Source organism: Aquila chrysaetos, chromosome 22, assembly GCF_900496995.4.
Source record: "Aquila chrysaetos chrysaetos chromosome 22, bAquChr1.4, whole genome shotgun sequence".
NCBI classification, from domain to species: Eukaryota; Metazoa; Chordata; class Aves; order Accipitriformes; family Accipitridae; genus Aquila; species Aquila chrysaetos.
In genome coordinates this window covers 15,709,955-15,735,145 of record NC_044025.1, presented here as the reverse complement: position 1 = coordinate 15,735,145, position 25,191 = coordinate 15,709,955, and the positions used below count along the sequence as shown (strand labels likewise).

The 25,191-nt window shown below is 57.4% G+C and overlaps 2 protein-coding genes across 11 annotated transcripts in view; both read right to left on the bottom strand.

The window, feature by feature from the left end:
- FLT4 (fms related receptor tyrosine kinase 4) overlaps positions 1-3,373 on the bottom strand; it is a 60,576-nt gene extending 57,203 nt beyond the window's left edge. For both annotated transcript variants that reach the window (XM_029998265.2, XM_029998266.2), the window contains exon 1: positions 3,126-3,373. In XM_029998265.2, the coding sequence (XP_029854125.1) occupies positions 3,126-3,183 (58 nt within the window). In that variant the 5' untranslated portion in view covers positions 3,184-3,373. The remainder of the gene's footprint in view (positions 1-3,125) is intronic.
- A 4,629-nt stretch (positions 3,374-8,002) lies between these two features.
- On the bottom strand, positions 8,003-24,275 carry LOC115334294 (zinc-binding protein A33-like). Of its 9 annotated transcripts, XM_029998339.2 has the most exons (8): positions 24,264-24,275; positions 16,737-16,740; positions 13,960-14,234; positions 13,288-13,383; positions 10,570-10,803; positions 10,141-10,160; positions 9,242-9,357; positions 8,003-9,133 (listed from the first exon to the last, which is right to left on the bottom strand). In XM_029998339.2, exons 3-8 carry the CDS (start codon positions 14,230-14,232, stop codon positions 8,589-8,591), a joined length of 1,284 nt encoding a protein of 427 aa, XP_029854199.1. In that variant the 5' UTR covers positions 14,233-14,234; positions 16,737-16,740; positions 24,264-24,275; the 3' UTR covers positions 8,003-8,588. The 9 variants fall into 9 exon arrangements, with proteins under 9 accessions (XP_029854199.1, XP_029854197.1, XP_029854196.1 ...); XM_029998337.2 differs by lacking the exons at positions 16,737-16,740; positions 24,264-24,275 and adding an exon at positions 14,884-14,905; XM_029998336.2 differs by lacking the exons at positions 16,737-16,740; positions 24,264-24,275 and adding an exon at positions 14,863-14,897.
- Between the last annotated feature and the right edge of the window lie 916 nt (positions 24,276-25,191).

Here is a 25,191-nt window from a genome sequence, read left to right as displayed (position 1 = left end):
CACAAGCTCAAGTGGTTGGGGAGAAGGCGGGTGAGATGGATGCTATCTCCAGGGCTCACGTTGCTCCCCAAAGCTGCTAAGAGCCGGGCAGACCTGGGAACCCGTCAAGAGCCCCCTCCTGCTCAGCGCCACTCTGCAAAGCAACCTCCTGAGCGCTGTGGATGCTTTGTACGGCACTGGAGAAACTGATGCCTGGCCACGGCCTCCTCCTGCAGCCGTTCCCGTGGGATCCCGCTCTCCCTTTCCCTCCCCAGGAACTGCCCTGGGACGCTGGGAACAGCCTGTTCCCTCCTGGCTGGCCGGGAGCACCTGCTCTTCCCACGCCTGCCCTGGAAAACACCGCACCAACGCGGGGCCAAGAGACACCCAGGGGACAGCGATCCTGCGTGGAGCAAGCCCACGGGAGAGAGGCAGTGGAGTGGGGTGGGACACGCCGGAGGAAGCCCCCCTCCCGCCCGCTTGCACCGGCTGGGGACATTGTGCTGCCGGGGGAGTGTCCCCCTGACCAGACGTCAAATTGAGCTCAGCAACAAACACCCTGTTTGTGCAGGCAGCGAGCCGCGGGCTTGCGTGCCCAAGCCAAATCCCAGGCAGTAGTTGCCGCCCATTAATCCGAAATTGTCCCTAAGCGGACAACGGGGCACAAGGGCCATGGCTGCCCCCTCCCCGGCAGCCCCTGAGCCGCACGTCTCCCATCACCTACCTCCTCTTCGGAGGCCCCGGCTCTGCTTCATCGCTAACAAGTGACCGGGTTAAGCCAGAGCAGGGTTTGTTGTGTACTCGCAAGCTTTTGCATGAAAGGGTGTTGCTGAAATGGCCCGTGTTTATTACTCGCAATAAAGCAACTGCTTCAAATCCCAGCTGCGAAGGCGAATGTTGCTGCTGGCACGGTCAGCGTGGGGCTGTCCGAGCACCCGGCCGGGGAGGTCTGCGTGATCTTAGAGGAGGGCAGGCAGCGGCAGCCAACGTAATCGGCTCAGGTCCTACACAAGCACGGGCCCTTCCCTCACGCAAAGAACCTATGCTCCTGAAAGCGGCAAGCTGAAGTCCCCAACGGGATTATTTGGCTGTGGGGTGGCCAGCGCTGCTCTGCGCTCAGAGCGTGGCAGCTCGGGGAGCGCGCACTCTCATCGTCATCCACAAAGGGCTACCCTGAGCTGCCCTGGGATGCTGGGGCTGAACCTCTGCCTGCTCCCCCCCGTCTCACCGCCTGCAAAGGGCAGCCACCCAACTCCTCTCCATCCTGGGAGCACTGCGGAGCTGGGAGACAGGGAGAGCCTGTGTGCTCTTACACACAGCATCCCCTCCTAGCACTGGCCCATTTAACCCGGTACCGGCACAGAGGAACAAGCAGGACACAGAGCCAGAACAGAGCTTTCATGATCCTGAGTATTTCGCCCTTCCCAGGTAGAACAGTCTCACACCCCCATCTTTGCTTCCAAGGGGATCAAATATTTGCACCCAGTTGGGATTATGGTTAATGAGGAATTTGTGGGTCTTTTCAGCACTGGCAAATTGGTCTCAGGTAGCACGGAAGAAGAGGAAGCAAATCCCCAGGGCACGATCTCCCAGTTGAGCTCCACATCGCCCTTCTTCGCTGCACTAATCAGGCAGCGCTGGAGAGCTTCAAAGCTCTGCACAGCCCTGCGCTGACGAGGCCCACACATCACGCAGCCGCGCTGGCCAGAGCCTCCCAGGCACCGCTCCCCACACCTCCGGGAGATGAAAGAACCCGAGAACAGCTACACGATGCTTTACAAATTGCTAACAGGAGAGCTTTGAACAGCTGCAGCTCCCGCCGCGATGCCACCAGCAGCAGGTCCCTTTCTACCCTGCCTCCTGGAGCTCCCCCTGAGCTCTGGCAGCCCGGTGGGTCCTTCGGCCCCGTGGCACCAGAGCCATCAGCAGCATTTTCGGCAGAGCAGCTTGACAGTGCCACTGCCGGCGACGCTGTCCATACCGCACCTCTGCGGCCAGACCTGCAGTCCTCCCATGAGCTCACTTCAACGATGGCAGCGAACACCACCAGTGACAGTGAGTCACTGAGCTGAGGCTACAGAAAATTCTATTTATGCTCCCAAAATTCATCTCCCCACGTCGCAAGCTTCCAGCATTACTAACTTTCTGTCGGTCTTGCTCTGATCTGGGCTGTAACTGCTTTACCTGTGCAAGCAGGAGCTTCCCTGGGGGAAGCTGGTGGGGCTGGTGCCCCGTCCCCACCGCCCTGACAGCACCCACCCAGCTCTGCTCTGCCCCACGGTCTCTGCTCTCTGGAAGGGCATTGCAGCCCCATCTCTACCACGATCCCACAGCCACCTGACCCAAGCTGTGGCCAGGGGGTTCCACTCGCTGCCCAACAGCCTTTTGCCCCAGAAGCGCTACGGGAAGGAAAAGCATTTCACCAGGATCTGCCTTGGGTGACTTCCCAGGCGGACCAGAGCTGCCAGCAACCGGCTGGGAGAGGCAGGCTGGACGGCATCGCGTGGACCACCGCCTCCTCACGCCTTCCTCCCCAACGCGCTGCCCGGCGCTCACAAATTAATGACTCTGTGCATGAAAAAATAAATAAACAGAGCAGGGAGCCGGTCTCCAGTTTGCGCTCCTGGCCGGGCGCTTCCCCGCACAGAGAAATCCCTCCTGCAAGAGTCCGGTGCGGTTTCTCCCTGCTTGCAGCGAACACACCCGCGGCACGGGCACAGCGTGGGCTCACCCACAGCCTCACCCCCGCGGCCCCCGGACCCCGCAAGGACCACAGCAGGGTCCTCCCGTCCCGTCCTCTCGCTGCGGGGACGCTGTCACAGCCGTTGGGGACACCCGGGGCGGGCTGCGTCCGTCCCCGTCGGGAGTGGGGGGATCCCGGGGCGGGCTGCGTCGGGGCTGGGGGGACCCCGGGGCGGGCTGCGTCCGTCCCCGTCGGGACTGGGGGGACCCCGGGGCGGGCTGCGTCCGTCCCCATCGGGACTGGGGGGACCCCGGGGCGGGAAGCGCCGGGTCCCGTCCCATCCCGCCGGGGCAGCCCTCCACCCCCAGCGCGCCCCGCAGGTGCGGGGCGAGCGGCAGAGCGGGCAGCCCCGAGCCCCAGCCGGGCAGGGCAGGGCAGGACAGGACAGCCCCGCAACGCTCACCTGCTTCCGAGACAATGCCGAGCCAGAGCCAGAGGGGCAGCGTGCAAACTCTCTTCATCTCCGGGGCCGCGGGCAGGGTCGGTGCGGGGGCTGCGCGGAGCGATGCGGAGCGGTGCGGAGCGGAGGGCTCCGCTGCCCGAGCTTTGCTCCCGCCGCGCCCCAAGCTGCGGCAACGCGCGGCGGCGGGCGGGGAGCACCGGGGCCGCTTCCTTTTCCTCCGCCCGGGCCGCCCGCCGCCCTCCGCCGAGCCCGCGGGGCGCCGGGCGGGCGGGCGGCGGGGCGGGGAGGGGCGGGGCGGGGGGCGGACACGGGGGGGGGGGGGACCGGGAGAGGTGGTGGGGATGGTGGGGATGCCGCACCTGCGTGGGTGCCTGCATCCCTCTGCACCTGTGAGCACGGGTGTCCCGCAGCTGGGCGCGTGGGTGCGCATCCCCACCCCCCTGCAGCTGGGTGCGTGGGTGTCCCGCAGCTGGGTGCGTGGGTGCGCATCATCCCGGTCCCAGGTACACGGGAGCACCCCCCCCCACACACACACACACCTGTGTGCGTATTCGCGCGAACACGCGCCCTGCACGCCTGTGCGCACCCCTGGACATCTCCTTCTGTCCTGTGTGCGTCTGGGTGCACGTCCCGACCTCTCGGACCAGAGGGAATGCACACAAATACCCTCTCACACCGGTGTGCGCGCACCCCGTGAACACACACGTCTCGCATCTGCTGGCGCACATACCTTCGTGCCTGCGTGCACCCCCCCAAAAGCCCACACCTCCCACCCATATGCACGCACCCCCGAACCCCCACTCCTCCTGCACCCCCCGGGGCCATACAAAGATGCACGCGCAGTTTCTCACACCTGTGCGCACACACTCGCACCCCTACTCGTTTGGGGGTGCGCTAGAGCCCCCCGCTCATGCCGTCCATCCGTGCACGCTGCCAGCTGCGTGGGGCAGCCACGTTGCCCCCCAGCACCGTTACACGCGGCACACGCACCCCTCTCTGGCAGGTGTACACCGAAACCCACGCGCACGACAGCGGCCTTGGCAGCAGAATGGTGCCGCCCCACGCGTGCCAGCGGCGCTGCCCCCACACCGCTGCCACTGCCAGCGACAGCGGCCCCGGCTCGGTGCGAACCGACTGCGAACACGCTGCAGACGGAGGCGATGGCAGAGCTTTGGGAGTGCGGTGGCACGGAGGGCACAGCCCTGGCCAGCTGCCTGCGCACCCAACGAGCGCTGAATAGATAAATTAACACAGCCCCGCGCTGCACCCCGGAGGGTTATTAATTATGCACGCTTGCAGACAGCGAAGAAAGAGCCTGAATGAGAACCATGTGCTCATGGCTTCGAAAAGGCATGAAAACTTCTCGTGCGCTCAACTGCTCTCATTGCCAAACCCGTGGAAGAAATCACCCTGTCCCTCTCCTGGAGCCCTCAGAGGAACTCCGAGCCACAGAGTTTATTTTACCTGACTCCCCCCAACCCAATTAGTGAGATTTTACCCCTGAGAGCCCCAATGACATCGCTCTTCAGCACACTCATCTTGGACCACCTCCCTCTTTGATCCCAAAGGAGCAGAAAGCAGAGGTGTCCCTCTTTCCCAGTTGGATGTCCAAACCCCTGCAAGTTTCTGGAGAGAGATTTTTTTAAAACTCACCATGATGATGGGGTGATGAGGCAAAGCTGGGGACTATACAGAGGGGCAGCACTGCCCACTGCCGCAGGGAGAAGAGCTGAGATTGTGGGATCAGACCCTTCCCCGGTGCCGGGGGCTGTGATCAGAGATGGGGCAGCCACCGGGCTCCCTGCCATGGCAGCGCAGCCACACTGGGGGCCACTGTGAGTGAGCATCAGGGGTCATCGTGTACCTGAGAGATGAGCAGCGAGGTGGTGAGGTGCGGACAGCGATGGCGGGATGAATCACATCGCACCGTTGAGATGCTGGGCAAAATGCACAGTCGAAGGGCTGCCTGGAGAAGCTGCGTGCGAGAAAAGCAGAGGGTCTGACCTGGGGTTTGGGGGGGGGGGATCCTCTGGCACTCCAAAAATCAAGGGATTTTGGCATCCCCCATCCATGGCAGTCCAAATGTGGCACCGTGCAGGCGGTGGTGGCCAGGACCAGCCCGTCCATGCTGCCATCTAACGGCAGGACGCCGGGGAGGGCTCGCCCCGCGACAACGGGGAATTTTCCATCACAAACACAGGGTGACTGTGGGACCGATGGGACCTTTCCATTGTTGCCGCCCTGGGAAACAAAAGGATCTTATTTTAAAATCTTGTCCACCTTCCAGCACGTGGGGGGGGACCCGAGAAAGCAAAGGCTTCCCCAAAGCACAGGATAAAGACACAGACACGTCGCAGAAGGGGGCTGGGGCAGGAGCTGCCGGACACTGCCCAGCCCCAGACACGGCTATGGGGGAGGCAGAGTGGGGTGGCTCTGAGGACACCCAGGGACAAATTGACAAGATAACCTGCAAGGAAAATACAGCGTGGTCCTGGGGGCAGATGGCGAGAGCCAGCCCTGGCAGGTGCTCAGTCCGGACGCTGGAGCAGAAAGGGGTTCTTCGCCCCCATGGTGCCCACATTCCCATCCCTATCCCCTCCTGCCAGAACCCAGGGCCAGGCCCAGCCCGTCACTACATTCACACCACACCTGTGGTTTCTGCTCCATCATGCTACGGTTTATCAGCGAAATGCATTTTTCAGACAGGATTTAACAGCAGGTAGCATTTCCTCGCCGGGCTAACGCTGCACGTACAGCAGCTCAGAGCAGCGTTTTCCCCGCACGTAGGAGCCGCTGTACGTGCGGCGTGGAGGGCAGGGGCTCTGCCTGCCCCAGCCTTCCTGCCAGACCCCTTCCCCGCCGGCAGGGCCAGGCGAGGACATTATACCCCAAAACGCAGCTCTGCCTGGGAGCCGCACGCCACAGCCACCGCGCACAGCCCGGCAGGAGGAGGAGGAGGAGGAGGAGGAAGGATGTGCTTCCTCGGGAGCCTGTTCAGCCCAGGGATTTGGGACGAGCAGGTTTCACTGCTCTCCAGCTCTGCCTTTGGCAAGGGGAAGGTGTAGGAGGTGGCAGCGATGGCACCGGCACGCGTCGCAGCGAGCTGCTCGCAGCCCGTGCCGCCACACCGGCCCACGCGGCACGCGGCAGCGGTGGGCAGCGGGAGCTGGCGGCCGCCCTCCTCCCTGCCGGCAGCCGCCGAAGCCCGGCCGCGCTCGCCGCCTGCCAGTGCCTGGTGGATCCGTTCCCCCTCACGCTTGGGAGATGGCTGCGGTTTTGGGGCAGGTCGGGGAGGCGATGGGTTTCAGCCCCACCAGCCGCAGCTCCCTCCCTGCTGCAATCAAACCAGCCTCACCTTCCCGCTGAGGCTCCCAGCCCTTGCAGGGGGGGATGACAGCCCCGCTCACAGCAGCATTTCCAAGCCAGCAGCTCTTTCTTCTCTACTCTTATTTCAGCTGAGGCTGGAGGGCAGCGAGGGGATGAGGCAGGAGGTGGGAGAGGAGGCTGAGTCCAGCCCAGGGGCTCAGCAGGGAGGGAGCAGAGCTCGCCCACCAGCTAAAGCCCAGCTGGGGACCGGGAGGGAGCAGAAACCCCTGGCATCCCCTCCAAGCACACCCGACCCCCGAGTAAGGCTGCACAGAGCAGCAGCTTCCCAATAACTGGATCCCCTCTGCACCCACCTCCACCCCATGCCTGCAGAGCCCTGGGGTGCTTAGTGCTTCTGCACAGGAGGGCATGTCTGCCTGCATCTTGCGTGGATCATCCTCCCCTCCGGCTGAGCACAAAGTCTTTTCCTGCCCTGGCACAGGCATTAAGCAACCCCAAAACCAGGTGCTACAGCAGAGCCCAGCCCTGGCACACTGCAGTGGTGATGCAGAGGACGGGGGAATGTCACTCGTGGCACTGTGGGAGGACAGGGTCCCCTGTCCCATCCCCGCTGGGCAGGGGGATGACCAGTGAAAGACTTGCTTTGACAAGTGTCCCTGTGCCCAGCTGTGGGAGCTGGAAAGCCCTCACACCGAGCCCTTTCCACAGCACAGAAAGTTGAGCCTCTGCAGAGGAGGAATTTGCAGGCTCCAGCCAGCACCGAGGCTACACAGGATCAGGGTAGCTCTGGCCTCTGCTTTGACCCTGGAATGGACTTGAGTGGGATAAACATGACAATTCCACCCACCCCAGGCACTGCCATCCTCCCTCCCACCCATCACTCCCACCAGCCAGGCTCGGACCCACCCCAGCACCTCCTGTCTCAAGTCGACTCTGGTGACTCGTGAGCAAGGCAGGGACATGGCCAGCACCCCCCCAGCACAAACCGCAGCAGCCAAATCCACTCGACTTGCCCCCCCCCATGAGCCCCAGGCCACCCTCCCACAGGGGCAGGGCTGCCAGTGGGGTCCCAGTGGGGCAAAGAGCCATGCTGGGACCGCCTGCTCCCAGCAGCAAAGGCTGCCTGGGCTTTTGTGAAGTTAGCCTGAAATGGGACTTTTGCCTTTTTCACATCTACACATCCTTAAGACCCAGCCAGGCCAGAGGAGACCAAATCTTAAAACCCAGGAGCCTAAGGCCAGGGCTGGGCTCAGACAGACCTCCCTACCCCACGGGGCTGCCAAACCCCCACCTTGTTCCCAAGCAGCCTGACACAGGGGTAAGCAAAAGACCAAGAGCCGCTGCAAGATGTGCAGGAAACACTCCAAGGGAAGGGCTGAGTGAGAGCAGTGGCTCTTTCGTGCCTCCTGTGCTGCAAGCGGAGAGAAGGAGCCTGGGCTGGAAGCAGGGACCAGGGGGCTGCTCTGTTCCCCGAGGCTGTGCTACACCCCAGTGCCACAGATTCCACCTCCCCCAGCATGCAAGCCATGAGCAGGTCCAGCAGGCAGTGGTTTGTCTAATGAGCTTTAATTGTGATCAAGTAGAAGGGAGGCAGCACCGCCATGCCCCATAGTGGGTCCCACATCGTTCACCGAGCTCCCTCTGCCGCCAGCCCGGAGCCCTTCCCCAAGAAGCTCTTCGGGCAGAGGTAGCCCATCGCTGGGACTCAGAGCTGAGTGTCAGGAGACACCCGATGGTGCTCCGGAACCAGTGCCCTCCTCCACAGGGTTTACGGGTTGGAGCATGGAGGGACAGGAGGTGCAAGCAGCCTGCTGCCACCTCCACTGCAGTCCTGTGGCTGTGGTTACTGAACTGTGCAATACTCAGGCACGGAAGGTTGTTCTTCAAGGGGTGCCAGGCACCTCCGGGAATGCAGCGTGGCACCCGCAGCCCATGGCACAGAGAAGGGAGGGCAGACGGGAGCTCGGAAGAGACTTATTCCCCTCCTTCCTCTCAAAACTGAATCCAAAACAGCCCCTCCAACACCCACCACGTCCGTGTGTGCAAAACTGGCCTCCAGCATGGCCCCCGGCAGCCAGCCGGCAGAGACAAAGAGCCAGCCTGGTGTCCCGAAAGCTCCCCGCTCCTCCTCATCCCTCACAGGGCCAGGTGGCAGAGGCGCATGGGCTCCATGTTGGCCCCCCCGTCGCTGAAGCAGGTGCTGAAGAAGGGGCAGTATCTCTCCGCAGAGACCTGGTGGAAGGTGAAGAGGTGGGACATGTCCCCGGCATTGAAGAAGGTGACAGTGCCCTCCTGGCAGTCCAGGAAGACCCCCACTTTCCGGGGGGGCCGCTGGGGAGTCAGGCGCACCCAGGGGGTGGCGGTGGCCCAGTACTCCGTCCTGTTCCGCAGGCGAAGCGTCCAGTAGCCATTCTCCGGGCACAGCTTGACCTTTGCCGCCCGGTCCACAGCCTCGGCGGCCACCCCCAGGTCCCACTTGGTTTTGCTGCCCACCCAGACCTCCCAGTAGTGCCGGCCACTGTCAAAGGTCTGTGAGCCCAGGACGTTGACGCACTGACGGAAGCGCCGGGGGCTGCTGGGGACAGGCTGGGCTTGATTCCTCTCTGTCACTGCTGTCAGGTCTCTGGAGAAGACCAGGTTGGGGTGGGCTGACTCAGGGTCGAAGGTGAGTGGGGCAGGAGCTGTAGAGACATCGAGCATGGCATTTTACCCGTTGCATATTCCCTCTGCAGAGAATCCCCGGCCCTGCCAGCATCCAGCACATCCATCCCTCACACCGATCCACTCACCGGGGCAGATGGACTGCAGCATCCGTCTCCAGAAGATGTACTGCAAGGGGCCGCTGCGGCTGTCCCTGTAGTGCTCCAGGTTGAAGGCAGGCTGGGTCTCAACGCGCACCGAGGGCCTGGAGCAGAGAGAATGGCAGTCAACCGCTCCGCTGTGCCGCTAGCGAGGCACGTGGGAAGAGCGTGGTCAGGACTGCACCATGCTACCGGCATGTGACAGATTTGGTAAAGATGGGACACGAACCTCCCTGGCAGCTGCTTGCTCTGCCTGCTGCAGTGCTACCCCCAGCATGGCAAGTGGCTCGGGGCAGAGGTGTTGTGGACCGAGACAGATCTGGCAGCACCGCTCATGGAGCGGTGACCCATGGCACACCAGCACCCAGCACACCCAAACAGGACTCCTGCACGGGTGAACAGACCAGGCCTGCGGAGCCAGGCTGCATCCCACTGCAGCTCCCAGGGAGGGAGGAGACAGGGACACACTCCCCTATGGCAGTTCTGGCCCTCAGCTACTTGCAGCCTCAGACAAACCTGCACCTCGGGGTCAGTTTTGCAGCCCTGTGAGTTTTAAGAAGCTAAGAAAGGGCAGAAATGCCAAAGCACCCAAGTCTGCAGCATCAGCCTTGCTCCTGCTTGCAGCATGCATGGCTCTTGCATCCATTCCAAACCAGCATGTCTCCTCCACCTGCTCTTCCAGCCCAGCCATCTAAACATACATGCTCCCTGGGAAGAGCGTCCAACATGCTGGGGACCAGCCCCCACGTGGCACAGCACCAGCAGCTCGCTGAGCGATTTGTGATGCTTTTAAAACTTGAGATAAGATCCCTCCCCGTGTGGCCCCAGCCAGGGACAGAGATAAGCTCCTGAAAAGGGAATTGACTTCTTTCATGCCAGACACGTACCTGATATCCAGGCTCTCCACCTGCAGTGAGGAGCAGAGAGAATTAGCAGTCACTGTCTGTAATTCATGCAGCTGCACAAATAAACTCCCTGTCCTGCCTCCTGCTGTCATGCAGCAGAGAGAGAGGAAACCAACCTACCAGGACCCACACCCTGGGGGAAACTGATGGGACACTGGTGCCAAGGCAATTTCACAGGGGTGACAGAGAAGGAGTAAGGCTCCCAAGACCCACCACATCTGAGAGATCACCAGATCCCTTGTGGCTAAAGCCTCCAGACTCCAAGGGATTGGGGTCGATAATCCAGAGGGATGGCAAGTGAGAACAACTTCCAGGTACAGCCTAGTGCTGTCATTTAGAACTTTCCCCATCCCAAACTGGGATCCTGAAACATCCCTCAGCCTCCTGCCAGGGTCAGCCAAGCACACTCACCTCCAGCAACGAGACTTCTTCCATCTTGCTCAGGGTCTGCTCTATGCGTTCTATGTCCCTCTGCAGCACCGACATTCCCTCCTCCAACCGGTGGACGTCCCCATGCAGCTGTGCCAGCGACTGCTCTTCCTTTTCACCCAGCTCTGCCAGCACAGCTCTCTCCTCTTCCTCCAAGATCTGATGAAGGCGGGCAAACTCTGCCCGGATCTTGAAGTTCAACTCCCCAGACACCTTCTGAGCAGAGGGAAAAGGCAGAAGATGATTCTGGCAGCTACAACACACAAGGAGGTGCACAGGATGGCTGGGCCCATTACTGTGAGAGACTGAAAGAGTTAATGTCTCAAACATTGTGGTGGGGCAAGTTCTGCTTAAAGACAAACCCTGCATAGCAAGGAGCCAAGGTGAAAAGCCCATCAGCTCAGACACCAGCAACAGGAGGGGGAGGGCGTGCTGGAGGGTGCTCAGCTCCCTGTACTGATAAGCGGTTCTGATACAAAGATCAAACAATGGCCGTGTCTGCAGGGAAGGAGAAATTACTCCACAAACGACCCCCAAACCCAAAGGCTCACAAACTTCATTAACCTGACAAGTTCGGGTGCCCGCCCAAAGGAGGGGCAAGGACGATAAAAGGACACAAACTGAAGCTCAGGTGTGCAAGCCCACCGGGACTGGACCCCTCAGCTGACTTGACACCTCAGCTGACTGAACCAACACTGGACCCAGGACCGGTGAAATCTTTCTCTCTTCCTTTTTCTCTGTCTTCTTCTCTCTTTCCTTTTCCTTTTCCACAATCCCTACACCTCATCCGTTTCAAGATATAAACCGTTGGCCAAGTCTGAGACTAAGAGTAGATCCAGCCGCCCCTAGACCCTTCTCTGAGGAGGCGTCTGGAAAGCAAGGGGGTCTGCTCTGAACCTCGTGACTCAACCGGAGGGATCTCCTTATTCCCTGAATTGGTATGTATGGTTACACAGTTTACAGAAGTAGTCTTATGCCAATTCCTGTTGTGAGAAACCCTGCCACCTACTACCACACCTCCCCAGTTCAGTTTGCTTCTGTCATGAATAAAATCTTTAACTGATCATTTGGTGTCGTTTCACCTTAATTTAGCCCGAGGGAATTTCGAATTAAACACGACTCCCTGGTCTGTCCAGTCTGGGTCGTGACAATTACCCTGCTTACAGAGTCTGGGAAATCAAAGAGTCTCAGACATACCCACAACTTCTTGGATAGAGAACAGGACACAAGGACAACTTTCAAGGTTGCAGAGCCAAAGGGGGAAAAAATAATAATAATAATAAAAAAAAATCCTTGCACACAGCCACAGTGGGAGCCCACAGCCCTCTCCCACACCACCAGGAATTTGCTTGTGTGCAATACTGGAGCTCTTTTGCTTTTCTGGAGCTGCAGACTCAGCTGTTCAGGTTAGTTAGGATTTATTTCAAATCGTGCCAGACTCCGCACAGAGCTGCCTGACACTGGCAACTTGTTCTTTTTCTCCGATACCTCTGTCTCTCAGGGCTTCTGTTTGTACGGGAGAGACGGGGGAGCTGCACAAACTAATCTCTGTAGTTAAGGCTGATAAAATCCCATTCAGCTCTTTTCAGAAGTCACTTTTTTCCAGTTGTTTAGTCGGCCAGCCAGCCTTGTGGTGCTCTCACTGCCTTCCTGCCTGTTTACAAGAGACAGCCAATGACTTTTTATTTTCCCAATCTTTGAGCTTCTAATCTCTAAGTGCAACCTTAGCCCTCATTATTTTCTTGAGGAGTGCTTCCTGAAATGCACATCCCTTTCTACCAGCAGGAAACCCATCTCCCCCAGAGTACATCTGAAGCTTCACCAGACGGCACAGCACCCCAGCCTCCCTTTGCTCCAGCAGGTGCTTGTGCTGACACACCAGAACTGCAGAGGACATGCATGGCCTCCCTGTTCAGATCAGCAATTTGCTCCTTTACTCTTGAAACACGTCTGAGTCAGCTCTTCCACTGCAACAGGACATCAGCCACATGTGGTTATTTGCTAATACTTCTTCATTAACCTCAAAGGTCTATTCCAAATCTGGCAGTGGGAGAGAGGTATGAAACAGTGCAGGCAGGGGGATCAGAGACTCCCATCAGAAGACAGTCTCCCAGCAGTTTTATCTCACCTCTGAACTATTTCCATTTTCCTTACTCTCCTTCCTTGGCTTTTAATACTTTTACATCACTCAAGAAGGAAATGCAGTCAGCCTGTGGCTGTTGTTGCTTCATTGATCAGTGACAAGTAGGCAGCCTGGTGCCACTCAAGCCCATATAGAGCACTCAGGCTCCTCACATCATCTCAGAGCTTCGCAGAGAATCCAAACGTGGCGACAAGTCTACTGCTCTCTGCAGTTAATTCCAAGAATTAACCCTCTCCCAAAGCGGCAGCGCTGCAGGGCCAGAACAGGCTGCTCAGCCGACAGCTCTCACCACTTGCCCTGTCTCAGCTCTGCTGTACCAACGCACCTTGTAAATGCTGCATTAACGAGTGCTTAAAGGCTCTTCACAAAGCCTCTACTGAATGTTCAGTAGTGATGGGCTTTGGCCTACATATGGGGGAGTTTGTTCAGATCCCTACATAGTTATTCATCTAGATTTGTACAAGAAACTGAGCTAAATCTCAGCTGAAGTGATACACAGATCCTCTATGAACATTAATCCAGACGCTGTACAAAAAGCAGCTATCACAGGGTGTTACCGTCAGGCCACAGATATCTTCCTGCGTCGCACGCTTCCTCTGCAAGAAGTTCTCCATCTCCTTCTGACGAGCTTGCAAAGCATCTTCCAGGTGCTTCTGCAGGAACAAGGAAAAGAAGGTGAGGAGACCATTTCACTGCTCTGCTGTGATTCAGGAGCAATCCTAATTCCTGAGGCCAGCATTAGAGGGAAGCTGCAAGAAGACTTCTTATAAAGAAAGGTACTAAGAAGAAAGCACCTGATGCACAGGCTTGAGAACCTTGTAAGTGTGCACATAATGAGACAAATTTATTTTTAAGACTGGGAGCTCCAGCCTGGGATATCTTGTTTGCAGAAGGTTTAAACCCTGTGTGCTGCGAACCAACTTGTGCAGGGACTGACCCTTCAGGCAGTACACCCGGCACAAGCAGTCCTCACCCCTGGCTGCACGGTCCCTACACAAGAAACAACGAGGCTGCAGTAGAAGTCAGGCACAGCAGTGAGGGAAAACAAATGCAACAGGAGAAAGTGTCCGAAAGACAGGCAGCTGGAAGGAAATAGGGAGAGGGAATGAGTAAGGAAGAGACAAAGATGTCATCGCACTCGGGTCAGGTGAGGCACGCACGGGGGTCCCCGGCACAGGGCTCACGTGGTGCCTGTCCCCTTGTCCCCCAGCCGAGCAGAAGCCGCTCACCTGCATCTTGTGCCGGTGCTCTGTGGATCCGCAGCGCCGCACCTTCTCCACCAGCCCCGAGAGCAGGTAGTGGGTGCGGAAAGCCCGGCTGGGGAACTCTCGGCGGCACTGGGGGCAGGAGGGAACGCGGCTGCAGCTCTCCCAGTAGCCCTGGATGCAGGCCTTGCAGAAATGGTGCATGCAGTCCAGCATGACGGGCTCGCTGAAGAGTTCGCAGCAGATGGCACACGTCAGCTCCTCCCGCAGGCTCCGGTCCTGGCTCCTGCCGGCCATCCCTGCTGGCACACGGGAACCACCCTGAGTTTCCTGCCACCGCCATCCCCAAATCCCCTTCCCTCTGAGCTAGGGGAGACTTCTGCCTCCCCTCACGCTGGGCTCTGCTGGGTGCTCTGGGACAGGGTTTGGTTACCAACCCTTGGGTGAGAGGCACAGGACCTGCCCAGGCGCCCCTCGGGCTGTATCCAGCCCTGGAAAGCCCCAAACGGTGGGAATGAGAGAAAAGTCCTGGCAAAGGGTCAGTCCCTTTGCAGAATAACATCTTTCCGCTTCCCATTACTTCAGCAAACCTGCTCACAGGGACTGGCCGTGCGTCCCTGCCAGGGCCCCAGCGAAGGGCTCACCCGGCCCAAGGGCTGCAAGCAGCCACCCTGCAGCCTGGGGAGCTCCTCGACCCCAGAGCCCGGCAGGGCCGTATCCTGCACCCCCCCCGCCGCCATTCCGCTGCAAGGGGAGCCCACCTGCACCCCCCGGTGCAGCTTGAGGTGCGCACCCCGGCCTGCAGCACGCAACCCCCGCTCCCGGGGGTACGGACCCGGGCACCCCGCGGCACCCACCGCCCTCAAGCCCCTCGATGTCCCCCCCCGGGGCCCTCCAGCCCACGCACCGCACCGCACCGCACCGCACCGCAGCCTCCCAACTTGGGACCTCCGCTCCGCTCCGCTCCGCCCTGCCCGCGGACTGACGCCCACCTCGACCAATCACCCTGCGGATGTACCGCCTACCCGTCCGTTCATTGGATGGAAGATGGGGCCGGGAGGGGCTCCGGCATGTGACGTGGTCACGTGTGCGGGGGCCGGGGCAGCTGCTGGGGCCTCGCGGGCGCCGCCCGAGGGAGGGCGCGTGCTGTGCGGAGTTGCATTGCGCTGCGTTGCGTTTCATTGCGTTTCATTGCGTTGCATTGCATTGCATTGCATTGCGTTGCATTGCATTTCATTGCGTTGCGTTTCATTGCATTTCATTGCATTTCATTGCGTTTCATTGCGTTTCATTGCGTTTCATTGCGTTTCATTGCGTTGCATTGCATTGCATTGCATTGCGTTTCATTGCATTGCATTGCGTTGCACTGCTCCTGTACTGCACTGCCCCTGCGCTGCCCCGCTGCTGCATTCAGCAACCTCAGCTTAGAAACAAGCCCCAGGGAAAAGCCTTCCTCTCTGCTCCCCGGTTTCCCTTAGCCAGAGGTCTGGAGCTTGCAGGAACTGAGCCAGCTCGCCAAGTCACGGGGCTTTCGAGAGGGCAACTCCAAGCAATGCTTTGGGGTCACGGCTTCAGGTTTTGCCCAGCAATCGCAAGGACTGCAGGCTTGTTAGCAGAAGAAAGAAGGAAGGGTTTTCAGCCTTGTGTGGTCACCTGATGGTGGGCCCTGGGATGTTGTGGGAAGTGGCAAACACTGGCGGACATGTGAGAAAAATCACAAGAGCTTTCAATGCTGCAAGAAAAAACAAATAGAACCAAAAGGAGGGGAGGCTCAGTGACAAGCAACAGTTGCACAGGCCATCTATCTCCTAACTGCTGTTAGAATCAGAGCATCCCCCCAAAATCTACCACCCTCCTCCTGCCACTGTTGCTCTATGTTCTCTCACCATTAGAGCAGTGCAATCAATGCAGAAAATGTTTCCACCCACCTTCATTTGGTTGTCCGAGGGAGTTTCCCAGGCTTTCTCTTGCGCTCTGTGTGCTTGCTCAGTGGCACGTGGCTGCAGTAGCCCTGCTTGCAGGCATCGGCCACCCCCTTGTCTCCGCCAGCCCCTCGGGGTCACACGCTCGGCCACAGCCCCGCGCTGACTTTTGGCCTTTAAGCATCGCTGACTGCATGAGGAGCAATTGGTCCTGGGGGATGCTGGCCATGGGCGGGCGAGGTGCACCCCAGGCAGCCTCCTGCAACCACCCGGGCGCAAAGCAGAGATGAGCTGAAGCTCCTCTTTGCTCCCCATCGCTCTGCAGAGCCCTGGCGGAGGCAGCGCGGATGCTGGAGTGCGTGGGGTGGGGTGGGCTGGGGGTGCCCCCAGGGAAAGCGCTGAGCTCCAAGAGGTGCCGTGGATGAGTGGGGAGGATGCGGGCTGCTGTGAAAGTGCTCTGAGGCCTCTGGGTAGCCAAGTAAGTGGCATCTGTGGACACCAACAAGGTCAGGCCATGCCCAAATATGCTGCCGGCCCTAACACAGTTATTCTGGGGGCTCAGGACCTGCTCCAGCTGGTTAAGCAACACAGGGGTTGGCTGCGCCCTCCTGCTCCGGTCCCCATGGTGGCAGTGGGACAGAGATGCTCAGCCCCCGCTGCTCGCCGAGCGCTGGGGACAAGAAGCACTTGCTGGGCAGGAATTGTTTCCGACAGGCTGAACCGGCTCCCATTGCTGCCCTTTTCCCCTTTCCACTGCACAACTCAGGGGGGTCCCCCTGGGAATGTCACTGGGACGGTGAAACCGGGACCTAGGGATGACACGGGGATGCAGGGATGACTGAACAATCTCCACTTAGCTGTGACTTAATGCGGCAGAACCTCACTCCCCACATTTACAGAGATTTGTGCTTCCAGTAGGCTGGATCTCACCGTGTGAACAGGCCGGGACTTGCCGGGAGCAGTGACCGCTGCCAGCCCGTCGTGCTGCAGCCGCTGTGCCAGTGGGCAGCGCCTGCGCAGCGGGAGAGCGGCAGGCGTTACGTGTCATCCTCCCGCCACGCGCCAGCGATCCCCAAGAAATAGCTGGCTTTGAACTGGTGGATTTTGGATGGGAGCTGAATCATCTGTTTAGCTGCATCCTTTTGAGAGGGAAATAGCTTCATCATCCATGTCCAGCCTCTGATCTCCTGGATTTGCCGCTGTTTCTCCAGGAGGCATTATAGCCTATGCATAGACACACACATTAACACACACACAAACCAGCAGACAAGATGCCCAGCCCAGGACACTCAGCCTGGGGTGAGCCAGGGTGCTGTCCCTGACCTGTTGCAGCTTGCAGCACCATGGTCCATTATTCGTGCAGCTCTGCACAGAGGTAAAAGCATCAGTAATTGCTTTTCAGCAGAGATCTGGAATGTGCTGCAAAAGGTTACGTTCCCCCAGCAGCCTGAGCCATCAGTGCTGGGAGATGTCCCTGTGAATCAGCATCTGCGCTGTGTTTGGAGAGCTCATCCCTCCCCGTGGGGCTGGTTACAGAGCCCAGGGAGGTGACAGCCCCCAGTCTGCACCTCCATACACCCCGGGGCAGCGGCAGGCATGTTGTTTGGAGAAAGTGAGTCCCTCTGTAGCCAGATAACTGAAGCTTCACCCTTAAACAGCAGAATTTGGGATAGCTCAGCTGATGTTGAGCTCCTCCGTCAGCTCCCCTGTTAGCCCCAGCTGGAGCCTGGTCCTGGGCACTCTGTGCAGCGGGAGCAGCGGGAGCATCCCAGTGCTGCGGCACCAGGCTGGGTCCGTGCCGGCGGATCTCCTGCCTCTGGGGCTGGCACGGGGCTGCGGGATGCTGCTGTCATGGGAGCGATGCTCTGCACCAGGGCATGGTGCTGCCAGCTGGGTCCAGGTGCTGCAGGACACCCCGCAGCACCCAAGGGAGTCCTGGACCCCCTAATGTCTTGACTCGATTTTCCCAAATAACTCCCCTTGCTGCCAACAGGACCGATCACCCGTGTAAAATTGCTCACCTCCACCTTTGCAGGTTTGAGCTGCAAACACAGGTTTTGGAGCCAAAGGAGGAGTGGCACCATTTTACTATGCACTGCAGTAATCCATCCGTCCCAGGAGAAAGTTCTAATATAGGCGGGGATGTCCTCGTCATGGCCATTTCACTTTCTGGGACATCAGCTACGAGGTCTAAAGTGAACGGTGCGTGGCAGTCATTTCCCAATGAACACGTCTCCCATCTGCGGATTGAAAACACACACCCGAGCGTCCCCTCGGTCTCGAATTCTTGTTTAAGTGCTCCTGGCATCTCCTTCCTTTCAGCACTCGCTTCAGTTGGCAATGTAGTATTTTTCTTTCTTTTTTTAGCGTATTCCTCTCGGGAGGCTCCAAGCTCTGGGCTGGGACCTGAGAACGCTGTGTTTGGAGAGCCTGATTATGCACTGGGGAGATGAAGGATAACGTGGATCGGGAAGGGTCTGGCTGAAAGCTCATGGATTGGGTCCAAACCCCTTCGTGGTTCTCTGCTCCGTGCAGTAAACATGTATTCTTGGAGACGGGTGTCAGAGGCACTGTTTGGCCTTACAGAAGGAAGGGGATGAAGTGGGAAGTGGCGTGGGTCCGGCTGCTGGAGGGCTTCACCGGGCTCCCAGCGATACATGAGCGGAAGGGGAAGAAACTGCTGATCCGCAGCATCAGTCCCTTGTGTCGGCTCTCCAAACGCAGGCAGGAAAGCTCAAGAGGGTTTGAGAAGCTTTGCATTTCCATTCCCCTGTCTCCCTTTGGTTTGAGTACAAATACACACCGAGGACTTCGGTTCCTCTGGATCCTGCTCTCCCCCACGGCTCTGCCTGAGCGGTGCCCGGCCGCAGGGCAGGGGAGGGGGCAGAGGCGTAAATTGGGGCTGGAGCCCTTGGGTCCTGCAATGGGGAGGTGCTGGGCAGCCCCTCGGCGGGTGACTCCTGTGCTCGCTGGTCTGTGCCCCCCTGCACCCACCAGCCTGTCCCCTGCAGAGTGGAAACCGGGAGGCAGGGGCTCGTCCAGCCACGGACATCGGGGCACGATGGTGGTTTTGGTGCGGCTGTGAGGGAACGAAGAGCAGCAGCACTTGGGTTTGAAAGCCCACGTGTGGGACTTTGTTTTAAACGCAGTCAAAAGACTTATCAGTCCTATCCTCTGTCCTTACCCTGGGACCCTTCAGCGGTCCTTATTTCCACATTTCAGACACGGAGCTGAATTAAATCTGGTCATTTCCACGTGTTGACCTGGACAAGCCCCAGGGGAAGGACTCTACGGGGGTGAGGATGGGGCAGCCTGGAGCCAGTCCTTCCCGCTGCCCACGGCATCCCTGGCCAGGAGGGAGTGTGGTGCTGCCGGTCCAGGAGAAATCCCCAGACTCCTGACATCCCCAAAAGCAGGCTGCACCCCAGGAGGCTCCGCTGTGGTGGGCTCCTGCCAGCTCTCTCCTGCGCTGAGACCAGGAGGGAGGAAGAAATGGAAAGGGAAAGCAGCAAACAGAAAGAAAATAATGAAAGAAGAAGGGATGAGGTAAATCAAGGTAACAGCTGCGTCACCATTAATGAGGATTACGCATCCCTCTGTGACCTCAGCTGGAGGGATATGATTTAAAGGCCTCGGTTAGAAAAGTGAGTAGGAAATGAAGCAATGCTCCAAGATATGATATCTTTGGATAAATAGCTGGAGGAGGAGGGTGACCAAAGGGTAGGCCGTTATTTGCCAATATTTTCTTCCCAGGCCCGAATGACACTGCTGTTTTGCTAAGGCCAGAGCCTTGTGCTCTGAAGGTGTCTGACTGGCCCCAAGTACCCCCATGAACTGGCAACCATGGTCCAGATAAGAGCCAGATGGAGATGGTGAGAGGTGTTGAGCAGGTTCAAAACATTCCAAACATGCTATGAAAGGACCCAGGTCAGGTAAGGCCAGTGGTCTAAGGGTTTGTGTCATTTTTGTCCCTTGTGTGTCCGGGAGCTTGTGGAGAAGGTTTGGGGATCAGCATGGACAAATCCATCTCCTACTGCACGGAGGGAGGGAGTTTGCACCATGGGACTGGGGCTTTTCTGAGCCCTTGGATGCTGCATGGCTCTGGGGGCAGTGGGGCTGTGGGAGGGTTTAACCCACAGCCCCCTGGTGATGGCAGCTAGGAAAAAGGTCCTGGAACAGGCACAGGAGGGTAAGCACTGCTTAATTGTGGTTTTTTTTCCAGCTGAATTCCTAGGGACAAGATTCACATGGCTGCTGAACTTCTCAGCCCAGTCTCCCTCCCCAGGACTCCTTGTGTAAACCATCACGAGCCGGCGCACCAGGCAGTCTGACACGCCAAGATGTGAGATTCCCCATGCCGCCCCTCCGGGCAGCCAGGAATCCACATTTGCATTCCACCAGCATCCTTCAGCTCCCCACACCCAGGCGCCAAAACCAGGACATTTCTGCAAATATTAACATTTCTGGCTGCCACTTGTTTGCCTGTTTATTCTGAGCTATGCATGTAACCCCTCTGATATTCCACACACAGCACAGGGCTTGCTTGGCCAAAACAGCTTTGTCCTCTCAGCCTTCCACGCGATGGGTCATGCCTCAGCTCCTCAGCCAGCCCATTACCTGGTCCCCAGGTGAAGGATGCCCCGTAATGCTCTTCTCCTGCACTTGGATGCCTGGGTCGTGGTGAGGCTGCTGAGCATTCACAGATGTGTCAAGCTGCCTCTGCAGGGCCTGAAGCACATATTTTTTGTTGTTGTTGTTGTTGTTTTGTTTGGTTTTTTTGAGGTTTCTGACGTCAGCTCTGTACAGCAGGGATGTGGGGAAGATCTTCATGAGCTAACCCTACAAAAATGGGCTGGACAGGCTTGGCTGCTCAAGGTGCTCAAGTCTTTTGTTGGTTAGTATCCATATTCCACGGTCAGAACACAATAGCCAAGAAATCCATCCCTGTGGTCACATCAGATCCCCAGATTGCTTTCCCCTGGCTGGTCTGAGGCTGTTTGCTATATTCATTACTTGCATTAGAGACGGCCACAGAGCCCAGTTCTCTGCAGCACCCCCTGATGCCACATATGAAAGTTTTCAGCCCATTTGGTGGAGATGGAGAGAATTCATTTACCATCATGCAGCCTTCAAAAGCCAAGGGATGTTCCTGTAGAAGACCCCACAAGAACAATATCTCTCAGTGCAGCATTTCACGCAAAGCACAGGTTATTGGGCATAAATGTTCCCCCTTGCTATTTACTTTGGACTTTGCTATCTGAGAAAGATGCAGATGTGCTCTAAAATCTCACTCATTTTGGAGAAACTTAGACTCATCACTGCCTGCAGCTCGGCAGCCTCAGCCTGGAGACACCCTCCTGTGAGCCCCGGCAGGATTTAAAAGCAGCTCTTCACACTCGGCTCTACCTTTCCCCCTTCCATTTTCCTACAGCCACACAGTGAAAGCCAGAGCCTGAGCATTACCAAAGTGGTCACGAGAAACAAAACGAAAGTAATTCAGTTGCCATTGAGTAAAATAACCACCTCCTTTGAGGAAAATAATTCAAGTGGCTCTATCTTTGTTAAAAAAATCTAGAAGATCTTAAAAAAGATTTTCCTTCTGGAGCTGTCACCGTAACAATGGAAGTTTGCAAAGGATGCGATGGGGAGGGAGAGGGCAGGGACGTGCCCTCTGTAAGCACAGGGTGCCATGCCTGGCCACGCAGCTGATGGCCGCGGGCGATGCCGAAGGTGAGGGGCAGGCCAGCCGAGGATGAGGAATGCACAGGCACGAAGGAGGCTGCTGGTGATGGGCAGGAGTACAGGAAGGATGAGTGGTCAAACCAGTGCGGTCCTGGGAATATTGCAGAAATCTTCTGACCCGTTCCCAGCGTCTGTACTGGTGAGGCTGTGGTGGTGCTGGAGCTGTCCCGAACAGCGCCGGGGCCAGGGCCGCCGTGGGAGGCAGCCAGGCTGCAGCCGAGGCCGGCGGCAGGCGGTGGCCTTCAGGCGGCTGCGTCTTCTGCCTCCGGTTTTGACAGCACGGTAAACACCGAGAGTGATGATCTTACCACGGGGATGAATGGATCTTTTTCAGAACCCTGCTCTTTGCTCCTCATTCAAGGTTCACAGACTGATTTATTTGTAAGAGGAGATAGGCAGGTTCCTTCTCCCTCCTTTTCAGGGGGAATAAGCTGAGGCACTGCCTTGCCCAGGACAGGGAACAACCCATCCCGGAGACGTGGTGCCAGGGCCCCTGCTACCTTTCCCCTTTCTCCGGCTACCAGGGCTGGCTGCGCTCCTCTGCTTTGCTCTGCAAAATGACGACGCACACCGCTCTGGTTCTCGAACGAGGGTGTCATGGGAGGCTGTGCATCTTCTGCCCAGAGTGAATGTCACCCTGAAGGAATGTGGTTTTCCCTGCTGGAAGCTGAGCACCACATGCTGCAGCATTTGAAAGCCCTGAGTGCTCACAGAGGTAATGCTGTGCAAAGCTGTATTTCCCCTGGCACCTTAAATACCTTTAGCACCAGGGGAGAAATAAGTCTCTTCTCCCTCCAGCATGAAATGGCTTTTGAAGTGGATTTGCAGGCTCCAGACCCACCTTCCTCATGTGTCTGGTTTGAGCTGTTCAGTGGAGGCAGAGAGGAAACACTGCTCATTGAATAATAAATTGCAGGCACGTGCTCCCCTGAGCAGTTGTTTGGAAAGTGTCCCACATGCCTCGTGCCAAATTTGCTGGCCAGGGAAGCTCAGTGGTATTAGCATGTTCCAGTTAATTAGGGTTGTGAGCCGTCCTTTTCATCGCCTGGAAGAGCTGAAAGAAGGACAAACCCAGAGCACTGCCTTTATAAGGCTTTGTGCTTTCCAGCACAGTCTCCGCTCAGCTTGTGCATGCTCTGCTCGTACCCTGGGGATTCTGCTCTTTCTCCTGGGGGACTCGGTGTCATACCTATCTCTCAGTGTCAGACGGTGGCTTCTGAGTCAAGTTTCTGGGGAACACGGAGCCAAATCCCTGGCTTTGTATCGGGAGTGGATCTGACCCTCCTGCCCCGGTGTGAAAAGCCACCAGCAGTGCCCGTGTGCACCGACACTGCCGCCGGCCCAGCACCACGGAGCTGAGCGTGGCGTGGATAAGCTGCTCCGTGCTGACAGCTAATGTGGGTCACCACGGGACTGGGAAAGAGGAAGCGAGGTAGTGAAGCGGCAAATGCGATGCTGCTGCCTTTACGGCGGTGCTGAGCACCAGAGCTCAGCTCCTGGCAACCTGGTGCCTTTCGGCAGCATGAAGCCCATAGAAAACAGGCCATACCCTCAATTTTTCCCAGGCACTTGCATCGCCTTCAGTATTGACACTTAGGTAGAGTTTAGGCTGGGGCTGCCATCAGCTCATCCATCTCTGCCTGCTCTCACTGCTGCAACCCAACATTTATAGCACTGTTTGTCGTCTTGAGAGTGACAGACTGGCCACAGATTTGTAACTTCACCATGAGACTATGAAGCAGGAGTATCCAGCCTGGGAGAGCAAGACCCCGATCGCAGAACATGCTGCCTAAATGAAATGGGCAACTTAGAAAGAAATCCCTCGGGGTAAAAGTGTCTTCCCTCAGCTGTCCTAGCAAGGCACATCCAAGCACCCAGTCTCCCGTAGTGCATGTAGCCCACTGCTCCGTGTGTGTCTGTGCCGGAGTGAAGCATTTTTATCACCTCTTTTACTTACAGGGAACTGAGAGACATCAAGGGATTTGCCCAAAGTCAGACAAGGAGTCTGTGACAGACCGGGAAACACGCTCTTACCCAAAAACTCATCCAGATTTCTAGTTTATCTGGACAACTGCTGGTGTACAATGTGTCGTATTTTTGCAATCCCGGCTCTGAAGAGCTTATCTGACTGCAATTATGCTCTTCTGCAGAAGCTGTTTTCTAGCTGGCTCGGTACACAAACAACAAGCAACCCTCTAATAAATTAGCAAAGCTTTGAGTGCGGTGACTTGCAGAAACGGCAACTAAATGCAGGGGCTGGTTCTGGGCTCAGAGGTGCTGGTGTCTGCCCAGAGGAACCCTGCCGAGCTGCCCAGAGTCCTTCTGCCCTGACATGAGGATGACCAGGGGATTTTGTGTGTTGGAGGGAGATCCAGGGGTGGGAAGGGAGTGGAAGGGGTAAACCCTCCTCGGTGCTAATCAACTAATCAAATGAGCCCTGTGAGTTTGCCCCGAGTAGAGCCCTGTCCCTACCTGCTCCCAGCTCTGCCAGGAGCTGAAGCGTGGTGATGTGTGTCCTCTTCGGTAGGAAACAAACCCCATTAATCCTTTTCCATATGATCTCTTCTGTCCTGGCTCACTGACCCTCGTCCTGAAGACACACTCAGTGTCCACATCTTCTGCCTGCCCTGAAGGAGAGCAGAGCTCCCGCAGTTCCAAGCCAACCCACACAGCTCGTTTCTCCTCCTGCTTCTCCAGTGCCTCTCATTGCAGTATCAGATCGCTCAGGTATTTCAGCAAAACCTTGTCCCTGATGCTATCTCTGCTCCTCCACTAATTCCTGAAATGTTCATATGGGGACAAAAAGCAGTTATGAAATGAGAACCTGCTTTTAAATTCAGAGAGGGTGCAGACAGCTTTTTATCCTCCCTCCCACCTCTGAGCAGCTTTGTGGCTAATTTAGTTCCCAAATGCATCACAGACTCCCAAATCCGCTGCATCCGTGAACTCCGGGGCTCAAATGGAAAAGGGGCTTTAGTGTTACCACAACATGCTGATGCTTCTGAGGCTGCTCAGCAAAACACAGGCTTGACACTGCAGGAAGGAGCAGTGGAAATATTTTGGTTACATGCAGGTGGAATTAAACAGATGTTCGAAAAATGAAAAGCTGCTTTTTTTAAGTATGTCAGTGTTGCCGCTCCAGATGAAGCAGGATGAACTGGAGCATCTGGAAGCCTTGGTAACAGATTTCTTAGAGATTTCTCCCAGGGAGAGATCAGATAACATGCCTTCCTTATATGACAGAAGTTGAGCTACAGAGTATGGTTTCCAGCTGCAGGGTGTTCAGACCGAGGACCTGCCTGCTCTCTGAGGCAGAGCAGATTATGGGCCGATGAAAAGGCAGCCCTCTCCTCTGCCCCATTTCTCAGCTTTTTGACATGATTTTTGTTCCCTGAAGCATAAAATTCATTGTTGTATTCTCAGAAGAGCCGGTGAGCAGACTCGCTTTTGCCTAATCAAAGCCCAACCACTGGGAAAGGCTTTTGGGCTGCAAAGATCCTTTGAACAATCCCATCGTATTTGAAAGGACATGAGGCTCCCGGGACACCTGTGCAGGCATTTATGTGTACTCAGCCTGAGTGTGCAAATACCC